The 21,558-nt window shown below is 41.1% G+C and overlaps 1 protein-coding gene across 1 annotated transcript; it reads right to left on the bottom strand.

Moving 5' to 3' along the window:
* Nucleotides 1-1,747: 1,747 nt before the first annotated feature.
* LOC134645832 (actin-related protein 3-like) lies at nucleotides 1,748-20,278 on the bottom strand. The gene is made up of 12 exons (XM_063499435.1): nucleotides 20,055-20,278; nucleotides 12,401-12,456; nucleotides 12,119-12,243; nucleotides 11,589-11,699; nucleotides 11,281-11,376; nucleotides 10,470-10,577; nucleotides 8,931-9,074; nucleotides 7,532-7,705; nucleotides 6,846-6,938; nucleotides 5,722-5,847; nucleotides 4,130-4,213; nucleotides 1,748-2,698 (listed from the first exon to the last, which is right to left on the bottom strand). Exons 1-12 carry the CDS (start codon nucleotides 20,096-20,098, stop codon nucleotides 2,603-2,605), a joined length of 1,257 nt encoding a protein of 418 aa, XP_063355505.1. The 5' UTR covers nucleotides 20,099-20,278; the 3' UTR covers nucleotides 1,748-2,602.
* Between the last annotated feature and the right edge of the window lie 1,280 nt (nucleotides 20,279-21,558).

A 21,558-nucleotide genomic window follows, 5' to 3' on the forward strand; every position in this document is an offset into this window, starting at 1 on the left:
TCATTTTCCAGCAGAGAACCATAGATGGCCTCAGGCTGGAAGGTGCTGGCCTTTCAAACATTTCTGATAAAATGTCGCCCCCTGGTGGTGACTGTAAGTTTTACTTACAGTTTGTGCAGAGGGTAAATACAACAAACACCTTTAAGATGCTCTTTTAAAATTAATAATTTAAATAAAATCTTTTGCTTTTTACTTTTACTTTTTAAATGTATTTACTGAAAGTTAATCCTTAATCCTTTCATCTCTTCTCGTCATCAGGTATTGATAAATGTGTGCAGTGGGCTGCTGAGGCAGGCGTGTGATTTTTTTTTTTTTCTTTTTTTAATCACCATGATCATCATCAAAGTGAAAGGCAAACAGTTACTTGGGTGTCCATCTTGTGGACTGATGAGAGATGTTGCACACAATCAATTTTTGATGCTGTTTCAGCGACTCCGTAATCCCTCTGCATACCCCTGGCAGGTGGCTCGTAGTCCTGTTGGGAATTCTTGCTGTGCAGGTCTGCAGGAGGCCAGAGTCTATTCCACCTTAAACTGGCTGATAGGAAGGACGTGTCAGTAGTCAATCTTGAAGGCGGCAGACTGCCACTGACAGCCTCCGGTGATTTTGAGCCTCCAATTGACCTCACCTCAGGTCTGTGGATTTCCTCCAGACGCTCCGTTTTTTCACAGACACGAGGACATGTATGAAAAGCTTCACGCCCTCGTGCTGCATGGCAACAAGTTCTAACCATCGTTCCTGTGTTCCATCCTCTGCAGTCATTACCTGCGTGTCACGTTTTATAAACTGAACTATTGTGCTGCTGCACGGTTTCCTCATCACACGCCGCTCTGTGGGATTCGTGCTTGGAACAACTGCAGAGTGAACCTGACTTTTTCTGCCAAAGGAAGTTTTGAAGGTCAGAAGTTCAGAGCGAGTTTTTTTAAGGATATTTTCTGGGGTGTGATTTCTCTGCTCAGTGATATACTGAACTTTCTATTTCCTGACGTTTGACGGTAATAAAACCCTCAGACTCTGAGGTGGTTTGTTCTTATCATGAGTCATTACTTCTTATAGGCCTCAAAATGGAAAATCAGATCCTGGGTTTTATGATCAGGTGATGTCTTTACTTAATTTTTTTGGCTTATAATAATTCCATTTCCATCTCTTTCCATCTTACCTGATGGGAGGCTGCTGAACAGTCACTTTTAGGCTTTTTCTTCTTAAAAAGACTTGACACTTGGTCAAAGACTGGCACCATCCCTGACTCTCATATTGCCGCCTTCATCAGAGGTCCAAACCCCATGTAGGAGCATGCCCCGTGTCTGCTAGGACACGGGGCATATATGTGGACTCCATTTACATATAGGGGCTTTTCACATGTGTCACCCTCCCTAGCCCTCCCTTGCCCCTCCTTTGGCCCCCCATGTAAAATTTTCTAGATCCACCACTGGATTTAAGGAACCTCACCTAGACCATCCTGGAGCTGAGCCTGGGAAGGGGCTTGTTTGAAGGGCTTCCAGTGGGCCCACAGATGGAGACCCTTGGGAGACTGGTGCTGGTTGGATTGAGCAGTGATTGAAGGCGGGTGACTAAAAGACTCCAAAACCTGAGAAGACTGTAGTCAGTCGAGAGTTTGTTTCCATTACCGCTCCATTTCAACCGATCCGGGATTAAAAATAGTTTAACATAGTCACCTCTTAAGCTTGAGATGGATACTTGATACAGTTGATGCTTTACTCTAATAAGGAGTCACGAAGACGACAGCGGCGCTTAGAAACAAATTTGAGCCTTTATTGGAATGTTGCATTAAATACACAAATCCCATTCTTTTCATAATTTGGTATTCAATAATAAAAAAAAAAAACTTCTAGTCTAACAATACTGGTCTGACAGTCATCCTTATTCAGTTTCACTTCTCTTTCCTGGAAACCTGACGTGGTCTGTGTGTGAAGAATGAGAGGGCAGACAGCGAGGACGCGGGGAATAAAAGGACGACGCCTACTCGAACTCAGTAAATACTGCGTATCAAAGCTGCACCGAGGATTAAAACAGTCTCTCGCTGGCACTGATATTCGTAACATTATTTCAACCCCTGATTTCCCCAAGTTTTACATATAAAAACTTTAGTATGAAATATAAACAAGCTCTTCCCAGGATGCAAACAGACAGGCAGATGCTGAAGCTGAAAGAAAAAAGGACAAAAATATGTTCTAAGCGTGATCTCAGAGAGTCACCAGATCTCGCCTGGACTCGCGTTTTATTCGCATAAATAATGTTCTGGTGTCAGGAAAATACCATCCCACCAACATCCACCAACACCGTCATCATCATCGCCACTCAACAGATCCAGAAATGGTCTTAAAATCATTTTGGCTTACAGACTGTTTTCCCTCATTATGAAAAGAACAAAAAGAAAAGAAACAAGAAAACGGAAAAACATTCACAACACGTTTTCCAGCCCGTCTGTTTGGTCTGGGCTCTCTTTTTTTTTTTTTTTCTTTCCTCCTTTTCCTGGATTCTTGCACACACCTCCACATGCCACCAAGCGCTGCCTAACATCACTGCCTCAGACCCGACCCACCCCACCCCACCCTCCAACTGCCAACACAACTCCAGAAAGTTAGGACATGACTCCGAACACGGGGTTGTGGCGGCAGATGCTCGGCCCGATCTCTTCGTAGTCCTTCTTGGTGTGGCACACCTGGTAGAACTCCGGCTGAGGAAACACAAAACAGGAGCTTGTCAACATTCAAAATACTGCAAACAATCAGTGGCCAAAGACCTGAAACAGGAGGCGTGGTGGAAAACTAAACAGTTATCGACGAAGACATGGATGAAACATGGTGCTGAACTCATGTGACCCTCATAAACACTTTCTATCTGAACTGAAACATCCAGTAGCACAAAAACACAAAGCTTCCAAGATCTAAAAGTAGCTTATCGTGACAAAAGTATGAGATTTTGGCAGGTTATTTCTATAACAGGGAAGTACAGAGAGTTGACAGGAAAGCAGAGGAATGACACGGTGACCTGCTCAACCAGGCGAGTTATGGTACTGTCCATTCTCCTTTAACGGAAAAACCATTAGCCAACTCTATGGATGACCTTCACAGACTCTAATAATGAGCATATTTTACAGAACGAACTATTATTATTATTATTATTATTATTATTATTATTATTATTATTACTATTACATCAGCTGGAACAAACATTTCCTAAATTTGGGATGAATAAAACTGTATTTTTAATCTCTTACACAACTGGAAATCTTTATGCAAACAGAGGTTTCGCCCCCTGCTGGTCATTATAAAGAATGCTGTTGCAATAACAATATAGCAGACGTGTAATAAATACACCAGAGGCTGATGGAGGACTTTACTATGTTTGGCAGAAAGATTCAAACTTTTCAGAGAGAGATCAGAGTGACACCTCCAGCAAATTATTTTAAAGTTCAAAACTCAGGTTTCACTTTACAAACCTGAAAAGTACTTCCCTCTTTTACATACAGTCTGTGGCTTTATCTTAGTTTAGTTTTTCTTTAATTAACTGTTTGAGGTTTGAACTGTACGTGTGGTGGAGTGGCTTTGAATTGGACTGTATTTATTAAAAGCACGACTCCTTTGTGATGTTTGATTTCGACTGATTGATATATTGGTTCTAAATTTAGACCAAACCGCGGGGGTAAACAGGGGTCGAGGTACAAACTCAAGATGTTTGCGATTATCTGACAAAACTTTCTTTAACTGTGAATCCTGAGACATGAAAAGGATTGTTATTCTTATCGAATCATTCGATTTTTAACATCAATTAGCCTTTGGTGAATCAGCTGTCAGAGAACTCCGCTCCCACTCTCGTTTCCTGCTGGTAAAATTATCCGCCTCGCTCACACAAATAACTCATCAAGAGACAGGGGAGGAAAAAGAATAATGAAATGTCACAACCACCCACAGCACTCACTTCCACTCAGAGGGACTAAAAGAAACGACACAATAAATGAGGGTTTAACTAAAGTGCGTGTGGCCTTAAATGCCACACAGGAGCAAAGCTGACATGCGGGTGAATCTAAAAGTAGATTTCCTTCTCCTGCAACAAAGTTTAACCACATGATGATGATGATGATGATGACGACATGAGAAATACTTACAGTTGATGCTAACATTGATCCACCAAACCACACTGCGTATCTCTGCATGTGATGAGTGATGACCTGGACATCGATCGGTTTGGGCTGCAGAGGAAACACAGAGGAAAGATTATTTCAGAAGCTGAGAGAGCTACAGAGTGAATGCAGCCAGGGGAGGACTCTGTAGTAGTCAGATTACAAGAAATAATAACTTTGATCAGCACAGATTATATTTGAAACCGTGCAACCGTGCACGAACCCTGACTGACAGTTGCTCAATGTTTTCAAAATCTAAATCAGTGTTTAAGACTTTGTTTTTGGTTTACTAAGCTCCAAAAACAAAGTGCCGCCTTATATTCAGACTTTAATGAATTAGCCAAAGTTACTAGTACTTAAAAGTTACTATACTTAAAAGTAACTGATGCTTTACTTGTGAATATTTTCACATTTACTGAGCTTTTCTGAGCAGAACAGGAATCCATCGATAACATACAGGTGTGGTTTCTACGGTGCGTCCACCTCTAATCAACCCATGTAACAAATAAACCAGGTGATGACAACATCTATATACAACCTGTGACTGCTGGTGCCCCCTAGTGTGTCAACTATATCTTAATATAAATAAATGTGGGATAACGACATCGAGCGAGTGACATCAAACTGAAACAACTTCACAAAATCAAGGCCAAGAAGATCCTATCCTGTTTTCCTTGAATGTAATTGTAATTCCACCTTTTAATGACACATAGCTGTGAGAGCTCACAGGAGAGGAGAAGAACAGAGTCCAGCTGAGGCGGGGTGGATGGAGAAGAGAGTCAGAAGTACCTTGTCACAGATGAGTAAAAGGAAGAGTTTGCTGATCTGATAGTTTTGGATTGGATATCTCTCTAATCCTGACTCACAAAGCCTGATCCCACCAGCTGTCCAGGATGGTGCAAAATTATACTTAACAAACAAGTTTGCAACCGTGTGGCCTGGAAGGGTTTCAGTGTAAAGACGTTAAAATTAGGGACGGATCGCTCTGATATCAGCACATTTATTCACTTAAGTGTAGACTGTGGTCATGTGAGCTGGCATGACTGAAAAACTCCATTTCCAACAGTTATTGGAAAGCTTTTAGTACAGTAAGAGAAACCTGAATCAACAGTTAGGAGGTTGGTATTACTTAAATCTTAAAAGTTTATCTGCATGTGATTTAAATAAGTGTTTAAAGAAGGTTCTGGACATTTTTGCTAAACCTGAACCTGCTCCTGCTCTACTTACGCACACCGAGGAGATTTATTCTGAGGTTCAGAACATTCTGGCCCGCCTTAAATTAGCTGCAGTCGCTGCTTGCTGCTCCTCTACCGTCTGAGGTAGATTTACAGCTGCAGGTCCGCTCGTAACGAATCACCTTTATGACCTGAGCAGCTATGGAGCTATAAAAAACTGTGCCCTGCTTACCTGAGCCTGAAATATTTCAAATCTTTTTAAGCCTCATTAGATTTTTATAGAGAGAAATTTGCTGTTGAAATTAGTTCATCTACTTTCAATAAACCTGTGTGCCATTTTGTAATTCAGCTGCTTGAGAACTATCGATCCGTGCCCAGTGTAAATTCATTTTTTCTGCTCACCTTGAGCTTGCCTCCGCTCAGCTCCTCACTCATCTTCAGGCGGGCATCGACCGTCCTCTTCAAGTCTCTCTGCAGACGGCGCCCAAAGTCCCTGAACATGGTGGAGCCTCCCGACAGGACGACGTTCTGTGGAAGAAAAAGGACGCGGCTATTACAGAGCTACGAAAAAAGTCACACAAACGCTTAACACCAGTGACCTGCAGCCGACCAGTGGCCTGTATGACTCTCACAAACTGAACTCCAAATGCATTAAAACCCAACAAATGATCACGTCACATGATTTTTGTTTTAATAAAAGCTCAAAAAAAAAAAAAAAAAAAAAAAAACAACATTTCAAGACTTGTGGTTCTTACTTTTTCACTCCTCTCTCTTTCAAACTAAACAAACATTCCCATGAGACTCTTCAAAAGAGACGTCTGAGTAATACTGGCTTTCTAAGAGAAATACCTGTATTGATGCGAACGTTGATATTTAAAGATTAAACATGGATATGGCGTTAATGAAGATGATGAGCCTATAAACAGTTGCATAACTGAACTTTTTAGAAACTTTCCACCTTCATTTATGTCGTTTCAGAGCGATTTACCAAAAAGAAAACGCACACACTGAACAAAGCTAAAGATGATTTTTACTGATAAAAAATAAACATTATCACACTGTTGCTCAATTTTCTATAAATATACAAGAAACTATTTATTGGATCATTTTTTGGCTATGATAAAATGGAAGTGAAAATGTGATGTGACAGCTCTGAGTCTGCTAAAGCTGTGGCGTGCTCCTGTTACCTCGATGGTTTGGTGCAAAGTGGTCGTGTTAAGTCGGTCTTTTTCCCACCATGGGGTTGGGATAATATCAAACATGTTTTATTCCAAGGGCTCATGAAAACAGTCAAGCTCAGCATGGTGAACACCATCTGATCTGTTGTAATCTTTTTATTTTGAACTGTTTTTCTTTTTTGTTTGCTTGTTTTTTTTACCTGAACAATCCATCAAACGCACAAACAGGAGTGTGTGCCTCAGTTCTTTTCCCCCCTCACCAACAGCAGCATGATGTGAATAAGCCTTACAAAAATGCAGATTTTTTTCACTTTTTAAGATGTTTGGTCTTCATGCGTGTCAGCTCACCTTATAGAGAGGACGCCTCACATCGATGGGGCAGTTCTGGATGACCTCGTCCACCACCTCGGAGATGGGCTGGGTGAAGTCCGGGTTGGCAAACTAGGAGGAAAAAACAAGGTTGACATGTCATCGGGTGCAGCGTGCAGGTAGATACTAAATGTAGCCATTAAACAGCAAAGTATAAAACAAAGATGTGCAGTTAATTACCACGGGTGGTTCACTGAGGTAACAGCAGAGCTGCCTAATCAGCATTTATGAGCAGCAAAAAACATTCACAAGCCATCCTACTGCAGGGATAACAAAATATCAGAGCTTTGTGATTCCTAATAATGTCGTGGGACTGGGGGCGTGTGTTCATTTGTTTAATTTTTGGTAATTTTTGGGCTCTTTAATAGTTTATCCAGCAGAACAGCTCTGACTTGTTTCTTTACAGTCCTGCAAGTTAGCAGCAGAGCAGCATAACAGCAGGACACACACTGGTTTCCCCACAGCTTTGTGTGTCAAACTAGCTGCTTACTAACTTGTAAAGTAAACAAACTCACAAATTCCCTTTTTTAATTTAACTTTAACATGTTGTCTTTATATGAAGCGCATGTGTAAACAATCCTGATAAACTCCTATATTGACACCACAATTTCCCACGTCTCAGCAGGTCAAATTTGCATTTCATGATTTGCACGGCACAGACAGACCTCTGGGTGGAAGAAGATCTCGGGTCCCAGGAAGCGCTCATAGCCCACGTCGATGGTGAACTCCTTCTTGCTAATTGCATTGATGCCGGTGTACTGCTTGATCCACTTGGAGCCGTCCGTGTCGTACTTCTGGAACTCTTTGACTAGATCCGGGCACACGTAGCTAAACCGCTCCTGGTGGTCAGAGCAACAGGAAAAAGTTGTGTTATATCAGGTCACAGAAAGCGGAATCTGCCAACTTAATCATCACGGCTCTATTTGTGTCACAGCTTCTATTATCATGGGTTGTAATGCCGGAGTGATAGGGACATTAGGCACCGACACATTTGAATCGTGCAGCACTAACAGCGCCCCATACTCATTATTTTGATTTGCAGGGACTGGGGTACACGGTGCCAGCACACCAGGCGGCACGGGAATTAACATTTCCAGACATGATAGGCAATATGCACGACAGACAGTGCTAATGTTAATTATTTCAATTCACTTCATTTCTTGTTTTTCTGTTTCGGGGTAATGAAGAATGGCCCCTGACATCCAGAACAAAGTCCTGGATAACAAGCTGTTTAATAAACATGGAGGAAACATGGAGAAATGGGGCGAATCAAGAAAATATAGTGACTGACAGAGGGAGGAAAAATAAAAGGAAGAGCATTAACATAAAAGTCACGTCAATCCGTGACCGGGAAAGTTGGAAAATTAATTGGAGGAAAAAATAATGAATTCTTGAGACACGAATTTAGCTGCAAAAAACAGAGAAAATATTGAAGTGTGCCGTCTGTGTCCCACAAGGAATCGTCTCAGGATGAGTTTCAGGGAAACTGTGTGTGAAGGATGCCTGCTGCCTGTGACAGACTGATGGCGCCACCTGCTGTCACTGTGAGATAAAGGCAGTGCAGTCCCACTTTGTTCTCTGATTTAAAAAATAAAGCAGTGGAGTCACTGCGGTAAACGAAGCTCGAGTGCTCTGGCTCTTTTTCAGCTGAAGCATTTTAATCTAAGGAGTGAAATTAGTCTCATACTGCTGTTTTTCTTAAACAGCGTTCAGCTTCTGTTGTGCACAGAAACAGAAAATTCGAGCTATACAGATATAACACTGCCGATCCTTTTACACTAAAACTCATTATTGCATTTGCATGCTGCAGCTTGTCTTTGTTGTAGCTATTCAGCAGTATGACAATGATATTTTAATGACCGTCAGTAGAACATTACAGATTCTTTAATAACATTATCACCACACTGAGCGTGGTGTTGTGTGTGAGAGCAAAGAGAGAGCGAGGGGATGTTTTCTGCCTCTACAGCCACAGGAGACCAACATGTTGCATGCCACTGCTGACACATTGAATAACTATAATAACAGCCTCCACCGCAGAGGCGGCGGTGGGAGCTGGAGCTGTACCTTCACTGCCTTGGCCGTCTCCAGCGACTGCTCCGGCGGGATGCCGACCTCTCTCTCCCTCAGGAGCTGCTGGGTGAAGTAGGTGATGTCTCGCCCTGCGATGGGAATGTGCTTTATACAGCTGCCAATTACATAACCTTCAGCCTAAGAGAAAGAGACAGGTGGAGAAAGGAAGATAGAGGATGTCATACAACCAAACAGAGATTCCAGCGGTTAAAGCTGGATGTGTTTTTCCATCACATCTGCGAGGCCCCACGGAGATGTGAGCGTGCTCAGCAGACTCGCTGATTCAGCCTCAGAACGAATTCTGCAAGCACATTTCCTCAAACTGAGTAATTCCTTCCAGCCTCCGAGACACTCTGCCCTACTTTTTAAAATCGGCACTATCCGGTTACTCAGCAAAATGGAAAAATATATAAACACTGCACACGGTGTATAAAACTTCAAAGAAACTCGGCAACCCTTCTTTACATACACTGCTGCTCCGCATCACAGGTAAATGAAAGCCATCTGTGTTTATTAACAGTTACAAATGACCATAATGAAAACAGCAATCAATTAAAACGCTGTAGAAATAATTGACCAAAATTAGCACAGGAGCATTTTTTAATGAGCAAAAACAGTGTACCTGCTTCCTGTACACACGACATTAAACTCCATTTAACTCCTAAAGCACACACCAGAAAACATTTGGTTTGGTTAGTCATAACCAGGAAGTAGATGCATGTGAGTGGTTAGTTTCTCCAAAGGTTTAAAAACACATTTCCGAAACAGTTTGCTTTTTTAAGATATCAGATGAAATTCTGGACTTTTGTTTTCTGATTTATATTAGAAACTCGACATCTCACGTCTCATATACACATCAAGATGGATCGTTTCAATAAAAGAGGTTCTGCAATAAGGTAGTTGTGCACACTGAAGGCAGAAAGGGGAAAAAACAGTTAAGGAGCCTGGTGAAAAGGGGAAAACAGGGAAAATGGAAAATGTACGAGGAAATGCAAAAAAATATGTTTAATTTTCACATAAACAGTAAATTACAGAACAAAAAAAAGGAAAAAAAGGTACATTTATAAGAAAAGAGCAGAGCTTTCAGGCACAACTTCAGTAATGAAAGCCACATGCCGAAACACACCAATCACATAAACTCGGTCTATAAACCAAATTTTGCTGGTTCTTCGTGCACATTGGAAGTTATACTAGAACTCTGCTCTGTTTCCATTTTACCTTCACTGAGCAAAAAAAGAAACACCAGACCCTCCACTGCTCGATTTATAAATGTTTTTTAAATGATTGTCTTTACTTCAAATTTACTGAGGTGGGTAAACAGATCAGAAATGACGCGTCTCATTTCAGAATCAGAAATGTTTTAATTTTAAACTTTCAAACCATCACTTTCATTTCATGTTTCATAAAACATTTCTCGGTTGTCTTGTCGATGCTTCCCCTCTGAAACTTTCCATTTTCTTCTAATGAACAGAAAACAAAAATAAATGCAGCTCAGGGAGGCGTGTCCTTCAATGGCGTGATCTGTATACTCACCACAGGGATGACGTGGGTGACGCCGTCTCCGCTGTCGATGACGGTACCCGTCAGCGTCCTCTCCCCGACCTGTCTGGATGTCCAGGAGGCAGCTAGAGCGAGCACGGCCTGTCATGCACACATACACATGGGAATGTCACACACTTCAGCAGTGCTAGTGATTGTGACACACTGCTGTGAACTAAACATGGTCACATGATCACATGATATGAAAAGTTATTCAAAACAGACATGCTATAACTGAACCTTTCAAATTCCTCCATATATGACCATATTCTGTTCACATACGGAGGCTCGTTTGTGTCTTTATAATAGAACATAACAGAACAAAAAAACAAACGCTACATTAAAAGTATTTTAAGTAAAATACATTTCAGAATCTCAAGTTTTGCTTTATGTTGAACTGAATCTCACACTAAGATATCAGTATCAGTATGGGCGCGTCACACAGGAACCTGCTAATTAGTGCAAATAAAACTCCAGAATTTCACTCAGTAATCTGGAGCACAGACTTTTTGTACGGTCTGTTAGTACAATTAACCCCACAGCGGCCTTTTTGTTGATGAATAACATCATTAAAAATGTTCCAAATGGTTCCAACAGCACACAGAGACCAACTAGCTGACAGCTACCAGCTAGAGCCACCTGCCCTATAAAATTTCCAGGACCCTATTATTGCAAACTTTACACTCCAATATCAAGTTACCCCTGTGCAGTTGAATTAATTCTAGTTTTCACTGCAAAATAAAGACACAAACATGCCTCCACAGTCAAACAAACAAACTAGAGCTCTAGGGTAAGGGAGCCTGACCTGCACAGCAATGTAGAGCCCCGGTACGTTGAAGGACTCAAACATGATCTCGGCAGTGTACTCTCGGTTTTCTGGTGTGTTCAGTGGAGGCTCCGTCTGCAAACACAGGATGTGGTACAGTTAGACTCAAGTCTGGACCTAACAGTAAAACTCTGCAGATCAAAAACACTAACACAGACCTACAAATACTCAAACATATTCACGGCAGAGCATTAAATTCATTTATTTTTATCTTTCTAAGAAGTGACAGTTGCAGTTAAACTGAATGTTTAACATTTCTGGAGAGGCCCTGTGTTTAAGACTCTTACCAACAGGAAGTAGTGGTCCTCAGGTTCGGCCCTCAGGTACTTAAAGATGATCTGCTCCATGAAGCGCTCCATTAGATCCCAGTCCTCCACAATGCCGTGACGGATGGGCCACTGTTGCAACAAAGCTCCGTTTAATGAGTGACATCAGTGACATTACAGAAACCTATTCTGGGAAGCTAAAGATGGCAGCTGTCCTTCCGCAGCCTCCAAACACTCAACAGTTGAACCCTCAGCAAAGTCACAGACCATCCACTAAGTTTAGATACTCCTACAGGCTCATCTATCCCACCTTTTAGCACTGGGAGTCCAGCTCAGCCTGCAGTTCTCACAAATTAAAAATAGAAGGGAGCGCTGCCTGAGTCTGCCTCTTCACAAGCTGTTAGTCTGACTCGAGTACAGCGAAAAATCTACACAGTGCACCCCAAAACCAAGTAGCCCAGCTTGAGCCTTGATAAAATATCCAATCTCTCCTTGTTTAGATGAAATTCACATCGACCGGGATTCTCTGTATTCCTCTAAAGGTCTCGTACCTTAGTGGAATACGTGGGTTTGTCTATGGCTTCATCTCCGATGTAGAAGTCCAAATCATCCACCCCCTTCATCATCCTACGCTGGGCCTGGTCCCCGACCTTGGCCGACTCTTTGATGGCAATACCTGACAAGAAAAGAGAGAATTAAACAGAGAAAAAAATAAACTGATAAAATCTGGTGTATTTTATGACTAAAGACATTAGAAAAGTGGAAAAATGTCAAACATTTGCTGAGGCCTGTTGGCAGAATTGGTTTAAATATGTAGGATGCAAAATACTCACATGATGGAATGATGAACTGTGGCTCTGTGTTCCCTGCATACCCCAGTTTGGTGTAACTGCAACAGACAACAATCAGTTTCACTACAGGGAAACAGGCTGCACGTCGTGGACATCGAGTCTGCTGGAACTGCATTTGTATGCAAGGCCTTTTCCTTCAGTAAAGATTATTTCTGGCCCTATCGTTTTGATCAATGGCGTCACTGTCCCTCAGGCGCACTGGGTGGGTGCCAAAAGCAGCAGCGACTCTGGGGATTGCTAATGGGAGCCCCCTGAAAGAGCCATTCATGCTGTATTGGTCAACTATGTTCGTCTATGTTTGTCAAGGAAATCAAGCGTCTTTCATATAACTCGGGCAGCTGCATTTGCAGCGTTTCTGCAGTACGAGAGAATCTGTAAGCATGATAAATGATTTAAGATGTTTAAGATTTAAGAATGCCTGATCCTGAGAGAGCACACCTTCAGATTTAACATCAAAGAACTGAGTTTACAACCATCTCTCCTCTGTTTGAACAATGTTTCGCAGGCACATGTGAACCAGATGTGATCCCGGCTCAGGGCTCCTGTACTTCCTGCACACAAGGCCCGAGGGACCGATAGAGGACCCTGCTGACGAATGCCAGAGCACCGCGGGCAAAACAAACCACATCCTGGTCACAACAGTGGCTGCTTTGAATTCATCTTTGCAAAACGAGGAGCCGGAAGGACATCACCAGTATCTCAAAGACGCTGAAGTTATGGCACAACAAATGTCCTAAAAATACGACTCAAATACCAACTTTAAAGATAAGATTCATATGAGGCTGCTCGCTTTTGATCTTCTTCATAAGAAATCAGGAACAAATATTATTAAAATATAAAAAATATTTAAATGTAAATAAACATTTAACTAAATGCTAATCAGATGATACCCACCTATATTTACCTACGAGACCAGTTTACATTAATAAATTAGTTTAACTACAGGCACCTCTTACAGACATAATGGCCTAATTTTCTACTTCTAAACACCATCTCTAATCATACTGACTCTGGATGGCATGACCTTGGAATCCAGCAATACTGTGAGGAATCTTTTAGTCATTTTGGACCAGTATGTTCTTCGATGTGTAGATTAAATAAAAATGTAGGACTGCTTTCTTTCATTTGATGATTATTGTTAGAAAAATTAGAAACATCCCGTCTCAGAGTGATGTTGAAAAATTAGTTCATGTACTTTTTACTTCTAGACTGGAATTCATTCATTCAAACTCTTAAAGACCTCACAGTACCTTATTATCCTAACAGAGCATTTCTCTCTCAGACTGCTGTCTTACTTGTAGTTTCTACAGTCTCCAAAAGTAAAATGGGAACTTGCTAAAACAGCCTGAAGCTTATGGCTGCCCCTCTCTGAGCCTGGTTCTATCTGAGGTTTTGTCCTCTTCGTGAAGTTCTTCCTCCCCACAGTCACCAGAAGCTGCTCACAGCCGATCATCTGATTGTACCGTCTTTACCTTACAATATAAAACACCTTTAAGCAACTGTTGTTCTGAACTATGGCTATAAAAATAAAAACTGAACTGTGAACAAAATATGTTCAATCATGTCATCACTTCTCCTCCCATATTTTCTAAATTTTTTCACCTACAGATGAATTCATTAGATTTGTTTGACCTCAAGCTGCTGTAATATTTCACTGAAACTCCTTAAAATGAGACGATGAACCTCAGGAGATTTATCCAGGAACAAACATCTATTTAGAATATTTACCCTGTAAGACAGTTATGATGGCTTTTGAGTTTCCTGTCCAATCATAGGTTTCTTTTTCCTGCACAGCACCTTCTGATGCACAGGAAACGCTGCAGTTTGTGTAGAGTAAATACAGACAGGAAGCATAGATGTACGATTAAGAAGCAACCGGCTGGGATGGTGAACATAGAAGAAAAAACAAAAAAAACAAAACACTTTTAACCACTTGTTTTGTCTGATCTCATGGCCAAAGCCTGTGAGAAAACATCAGCTTTTACACAAAAATAACTAAATCGTCCTGATAACTTGTGAAAAATGTGAAAGAAAAATGTAAAAAATAGAAATCCCCGTTAGAAAGCCCACATGTTCTGCAGATCTACGCATGTCTGTGTAGCTGGGAGACAAAAAGGGAAACTCTGCTTCACAGCTGGGCAGATGTGCTCCACCATCTGATTTATGTTTCTGGGGTCAAATAAAGTTAAAGTCCTCTGACAGCAAGAGGTACGAGCTGACAGGCAAGAGTGAAAACACCGCCCAGTTCTCTCTTTTCCGCTTCAGCTCAACAACTTTTGGTTATACGGTAAAATCTTATCTGGCATCTTCACACTTTATCTGAGCAGCACATTGAAATATTAACAGAGCTCTGGCCAGCACAGATTTTTATTTGTTTTAAGGTGCAGCCAGAAAAAAAACAGCACAGCAGAAACTCAAAGGGAAGCCCACCAAACCTGCGCTGCTGGAGCCTGGAGACCTACTGTATGATGTCACCATGTCTGCCGTGTCTCTTTTTACTGAACTGTCAGGTGAGACTCAGCAGACTCAATATTTTTACTTCACATGAGCTCAGATCTTTGTACTTTAGACGCTCACAGTGACAAACTGAGGCAGAATTATTAAGAGACCATGCAGCTTATCGCATGAATTTTGGTTTAGTCAAAGTTATTTTAAGCCACACAGAACAGATAACTGCACCCACCAGCCACAGCATTAAAACCACAGCCTGAAACTGAGGGCTGCTCTGCAGACAGCTTCATCTGCACCAACAGCACACAAAGCTAGCAACGAGTTTCTTGGGTGGTGGAGCCCAAAACAGAGAAGAAGTGTGAACAGGCGCGGTGAATGCACAGTTTCTTTCTTCATGATGAAAGTGTGGTGCTTTCCATTTGTTTTACATCCTAAATGGCTCCTTTCACAAAAGAAAATAAATAAAAAATAAAAAAACGTAACAATGAATGAAAATGTAAATATATTTTTTGCCTTTATTGCATTGTGAAAGTTTATCTCCAAGTCTAAAACAGTGACGTGAGTCTGTGGGAAATCAGCTCATGTGAGCTATGACCTCAGTGAACTTGAATCTATAAATAGGATGTTTGTGTTGTAAATTAGAATCCTCAGGGTCACAAAGGATGATAAAGCAGGATTTGATTTACCGTGTCGTTGTGAGTGAGCAGCATCCCTCTGGACCTCAGTCAGGCCAAGAAGGAGCAGCAGAAACGCTCATGGAAAGCACTGCTGACATGTGAGTGATCTCAGGCAGCAATGTATCCCATAGCTGCTATGACATCACCCATTGACATCCCGTTATGAAAACTTGAGCTAAGCAGTTTCGCCGTCACCATCTTGGTGTTTTAACATTGGACGTGACGAGTGACTGAAATCATCAACACATCAGGCAAGTGTTTACAGAGGTCTTCAGACTTTTCTAGGACTGGAAGTCCTTTTGCAAACACATTTCTCGCCCCCTAGTGGCCATTAAAAAAGTGATCGTTTAAGATACCTGGAAGCTAGGTTCATCTTTTCCAGAGTGTATGCTTCAGACAGCGAGAGGAGAAGGCAAACGGTCTTCAGCAATGCAGTAAATTTAAATATCATTCATTACTTTTGTGTGCTTACAGTGACAATATTTAACTGACACAAAATCCCAAGGGTCGCCATTTGGAAAGCACTGGAGCTGTTTGTCTCTGAGGAAACCTTAAAGATTTATGCTGCTTGATTAAGGAACGGATTGGGCTGACAAAAGTTGCCATAAAAAATGTTGTGCAACTTAATTTCCTTCATCAGTGCGTAATTAGTCACATTCATGTTGTTAAAGTCACAGCTACAGAGTTATTAATGATGATGATCTGACACATGCTACAAGGGAGCTTCACACTTTGAATGGTAAACAGACTCTGTTAATACTGCATTTCTCTAGTTTTTCAAGCACTCAAAGCACTTTATGATACAAGTAACACTCACACAAACATTATTCTGCGACACAAAGAGCTGTTTAAAACAAAGTGTGTGAATAAACACTAGAAAACTAAACTTTTGAGAAAAATGAGAACCAATAAAACCACTAACCTGATCCACCTCCTAAACCTCAACTTCCCATTTATTTAAAGAAGATAAATTTTCGAAATTTCGTCACAAAAATGACCACGATTCAGGGTTTTATTGCCTTGGACACAGCTAAAAATGAAAAACCCTGTGCTAGCAATCGTAAACACTAACAGCTGTATCACATGTGTAACAACAACAGTCCTCTGAAAACCTTCATTCCACAGAGCCGTCCTAGCTTGCCTACTTTGACCTGCCCGGACACGCTTTTAAATTTAAAAAAAAGAGAGAGAGAAAAAAAAGAAAAAAAGCACGTCACCCAGCACGACAGCGGACACATCGTTGCACAGGACAACACGAGCTGCAGGTTTTATGCTGCCTTTAGCTAAATTATCCTTTATTTTTATTGGAAAACACAGTTTTTAAGTCCAGCATGAGCTTTATTTATGACACCGCTGAACTTATGTCAGGAGACCCCCACAGGTTGCTTCAGACAGAAGACTCCACCCAAACCTCAGCTGCAACACCTACGATTGTTTTTTTTTAAGGAAGCTTTGGTGTCCAAAAAAACCCAAAAAACAAGTATGACCGTGACTGAGCTTCTTTCAGTCTAATCTGATAACATCATCTTGGCCACTCAGAGGCCTGATGATGTGTAAAAGGATGTGAAGCGGTCACTGTATTAGTCAGAGGCAGCTGCTGAGCCCCATCAGAGCTGTAAAACATCTGCCCACAGCTGGCACTGTGTGCCTCCGCCGCAAAGTTTCTACTTGGAAAAATAGAAAACAATCAAACTTAAACTCTTCTTTCTTCTGGTCAGAGGTTTGCATGTGTATAAAAGTGGAACTTGAGGGTTATTATGAAGCCGTCTGCTCGCTGAGGAGAAATTAGCTCACAGATTTCGCTGCAGTAGATTGGTTAACAGCCTGAGGGGATAGGCAGGCTGCTGATACGAGCGGTATGCACTGTGACGAGTTCAAGCCTCCACATGCAAGCAATGCACGGCACGTTTTGCCCAGATTAACAGAGCAAGCACACCTATCACACCGGCAGCACCTTTTAGCCAGGGCTGCAGGTAGTTGGGATAAAAAACACCTCCCTCTGTTTGTTACTGTTCACGTTCTTGCAGCATTTGAGCCTACTGAAAATGGCTGCACAGTCAATTTTAATATTTCAAACAAGCCATTAGATAAAGCTGCACTCCTATCACGACTCAGTTGGTGCATTTTGAATGCACTGTGGTGCCCAGCAAAGATCTTTTGACCTTTCACCAGTTTGTAATCATTTTCTTTTCACATTTAGATTCATTTTGTTCATCAAATGACCAGAAACATTAGATCAACTGTTCTTGTGTGTATAATCACACACACAAGATACTTCCAACAACCAAAACCGTCACCTCAGAAAACCATCCTAATTTCTGGTTTTTATTTTACCCCCTAAACACTTTTGTGTATTTTTTTTTATCACTTTTGACTGTAAACCTGCAACATGTCCTAAACAGGAATATTAAAGAACATCTGCACTTAAACGCATCATGCAGCATTTATGAAGCAGCATTATGGAAATGGTTCATCTGTTTACATACTTATGGATCGTTCTACAGTAGAAATAAGAGAAAATGATGTCAGCTGTAATGTTGTAAACATGTTTTTAAGGCACAAAAAAAACAAAGGTTTAAAAATATAATTCACAGAAAGACTTTTTAACGCCTTCCTTCCTCATTCATAAAAAAAGAAAACAGTCCTGCTCATCTTTCAGAACTCATCACATGGTTCAATCATTAAAAACAATCATTTCATTTATAGTTTTTGCAGCGTGTGAAAAGGGCAGCAGTTCCAAGGGAGTTAATGCAATAATTTCTTCAGATTTGTAGAACTTTCATCACATCCTGACTGCTTCATTTCACATGAACTGGAGTGGCAACAGTAACAACGTTTTTAATAAAAACTTTCTCCAAAGTGTCCTTTCAGGGTGGCCATGCACATGAGTATGACTTCAGCTTGAGTAAAAAGGCTACATTTTTCTCACAGTCTTGGTGATTTTCCTTCTGTGAAGAGCCAACATTTTTTTGGTGGATGTCAACATTTTTTTAAAGCAGGAAAAAACCCTGAAGTTGTTTTACTGTCCAAATACTTATGGACTGACCTCATTTTCCCCCCAAAGTCCCCAAAAGGGAACAGTACAGCTGAACAATATCTTTCAGAATCATCCCTTTCCAAAACTTCAGCTAATTGTTAACATTTTATTTTATTTCCAATTACCTATGAGCCTGGAAAATGACAAAACATTCTCATATCCCACAAGACTAAAATAAATATGACCATGTTTCAATACTGACTCTAACTCTTTCCTTCCTCCTTCATAGAAAAGGAAACAGCATTTTTCAAATGTCATGCATGGTTTAATGCATCATCTAACAGAAAGTCTGCACCCAAAATTAGGCTGTTGACACCTAACACAGCATTTCCATTAAAACCACGCATACAAAATCATTTCTATCATGGCAGCATTGGGCTACAAATTCATAAAAACTGTGTCGCTGTCCAGATATTTATAGACATGGCTGTAATACTTAGCTAGCATGTGAGAAAAATCTGTTAGCTTCAACCAAATTTAAAAAAATAAATAAATAAATCAGAGAGTGATTGCAGGATAGGGGAGAAAGGTGTGTTTTGTTGTGTTGTAGCTAGTTATTGTGTAAAGTAAAAATGACAGTGATTTGGTGGTGATTAAAATACGTTCAGAATTTGCAAATTAATGATGATTCATCTCATAATTGATGACAGACTGCTCTCCTCTACATAACCTGGCTTAATAAGTTAAAAGTATCGGCATTAATATTGGCAAAGCTGGCCCTGTATTTACTTTATGGGATTGATACCAAATTTCCGAGAGCATTGCACATACTCTGATCAATGCAAGCAGCTGCAGGAGGAGCTCAGATTGTCTTTCTCTGTTTTTTTCCTCTGTCCTCTAACACAACATCCGATACCAAAGTTTTATATGTTTTTATCTCCGAGATCAAGTCGTTATGAGAAGAATCGGCAGGCCGGTAAAGAGGCGCAATTAGAGAAGTTAATAAAAAAAAAAACCACGCTCGGATGCCGAGAGACGACCATATATGGACTAAAATACGTGAATGAGGAAGTGTAGGCTGTGTAGGAAGTAGTGCCGCGCATGCTCAATCCCAAATTAGTGAGCAAAGAGATTTATGAATTACACTCGTTTTTACAATCTTTTTAAAAAAGTGGGAGCAAACACAAGCAAGGAAAATTTTATCTTATTAGCATCAGATATTATCATGAGAGCGGAGGTGCAGATTTTCCAGCTCCAGATGAATGAGGGGAACCCTTCCTGCCTCAGGTCTGCACCAGAAAACACCACCTGAGCGACAGGAAGGAGAAACAGGACAGGAAGGCGTTTAAACTAACCCTGAAGCTCCCGATAATAAGCAGTAATAAGTCGCTGTTAGCATGTTCGCTCGCTGCCCAGCTGTGAGTGTACACAGACACACACCCATGGCTGCTGCCCCTGCTGACACTGACAGCCCCCTCAGCCCCCCGGGCTGCCCGTCTGCCTGCACGGCGGTCCGGACTAAACAGCTTACCCTGTGCCGCAGTCGACAACACACGCCGGTAACCGTCCAGCCATCTCTGCCCCCCGGGTCTCTGGCGCGCTACGAAACCGTTAAGATGTGATGGAAAGCTGGCTGTGTCGGCTGGAGGATCTGGCTGGCCGTCCACAGGCGGAACCCTGAGCCCCGCACACTGCCGTTTTCCACTTCCGCACTCGGCTTCTGGCAGGCAGGGAGAGGCAAGATGGCGGAGGCCGGGCAGAGCGACGCAGGCAGGAACGCGGAGCTGTCAATCAACGAGATAGGGCGGGGCCACGGTGTGGCGGACCAAAAGTGCCAAAATCAATCAGCAATCAATCAAAAAACAAACAAACAAACAAAAAAAAAACTAAATGAATTATGTTTAAGGGAATTTTAAAAATAAAATTGCGAGTAACAAATGAAAACTAATATTTCTATGAACCTAAAATTTACTTAGTTAAAAAAGGTAAAGTTATAAACTTATTTTAAGGTTTTATACATATAAGAGCCAGGTTTGAAAAAGAACTGAGATTAAAGTTGCAAAAAAGCTATAAAAATCTCAAAATTAAAAGAGAAAACAAAAAACTTTTTTTTCCTCTTTTACTAACAATTTTACTTTACAGCTTCATTTCAAACCTCACCAGTCCTATCAGATTACTGACTGTGACAAAAAAAGAAAGATCACATTACTCCAGTGTTAGCAGCTTTATTATGGCTCCCTGTACATTAAAGAATCCAATGGCACTGTTTGCAATTAAAGCCTGCAAAGCCTCCTGCAAGACGCTCAACATTTATTTCCCAGGTAGAACTGACCATCCAAGTTTATTCAAAAAAGGGGGTCATACCTCTGCTGTCATAGAACCAAGAATGATCTCTCAGTTGACCTCAAGCATCATCTAAACTGTATTTAAGATTAAGAGATGCAGGGTTTTTTGTCCCTCTTTCATAAACTGCTGGTCTCTGCAATTGTGGTTGGAGAAGGTGTTTCAGCTTTCATGTATATTGAAACTGTGTGCGAATTTTTTTGGTTTGGTTTTTTTGTGAGGGGGATGGTTGGAGACCTGGAACATAAAAGTGCCTCTTTATAAAGCGCTTTGGATCAATTTCTGTTGGTTAAATACAATATGCGCTATAATAATAAAGGTGACAGTCAAAATAAAAAGTTTCAGATATTTTTCATAGTGCATTTTGAAGTATGTTTTCTAATTTAAGAAAAAAAAATTAATACAATTCAGAGGGCTACATACTGGACTTAGAAAATATAGAAACAAAGTACCAATCCTATCAAGCTAATATCAGTCCAGTAGATAAAAGTACTGGTATCAGTACTATCGGCACGCCTGATCGATCGGCCACATACGTTTCCAAACCGTCTCAGCCTCGCCTCTCTCACTTAGTGTTAAAGGTTTTAAAGGATTCCTCCTGATCAGCTGGTGGCAGGGAACATTGGAGAAGGCTTGGCTTTGAGTCTGGACTGCGGATTTGGATTACGTAGTTTGGTGGTTGGCATAAACTG

This window comes from Pelmatolapia mariae, linkage group LG16_19, assembly GCF_036321145.2.
Source record: "Pelmatolapia mariae isolate MD_Pm_ZW linkage group LG16_19, Pm_UMD_F_2, whole genome shotgun sequence".
In the NCBI taxonomy this organism is placed as follows: domain Eukaryota; kingdom Metazoa; phylum Chordata; class Actinopteri; order Cichliformes; family Cichlidae; genus Pelmatolapia; species Pelmatolapia mariae.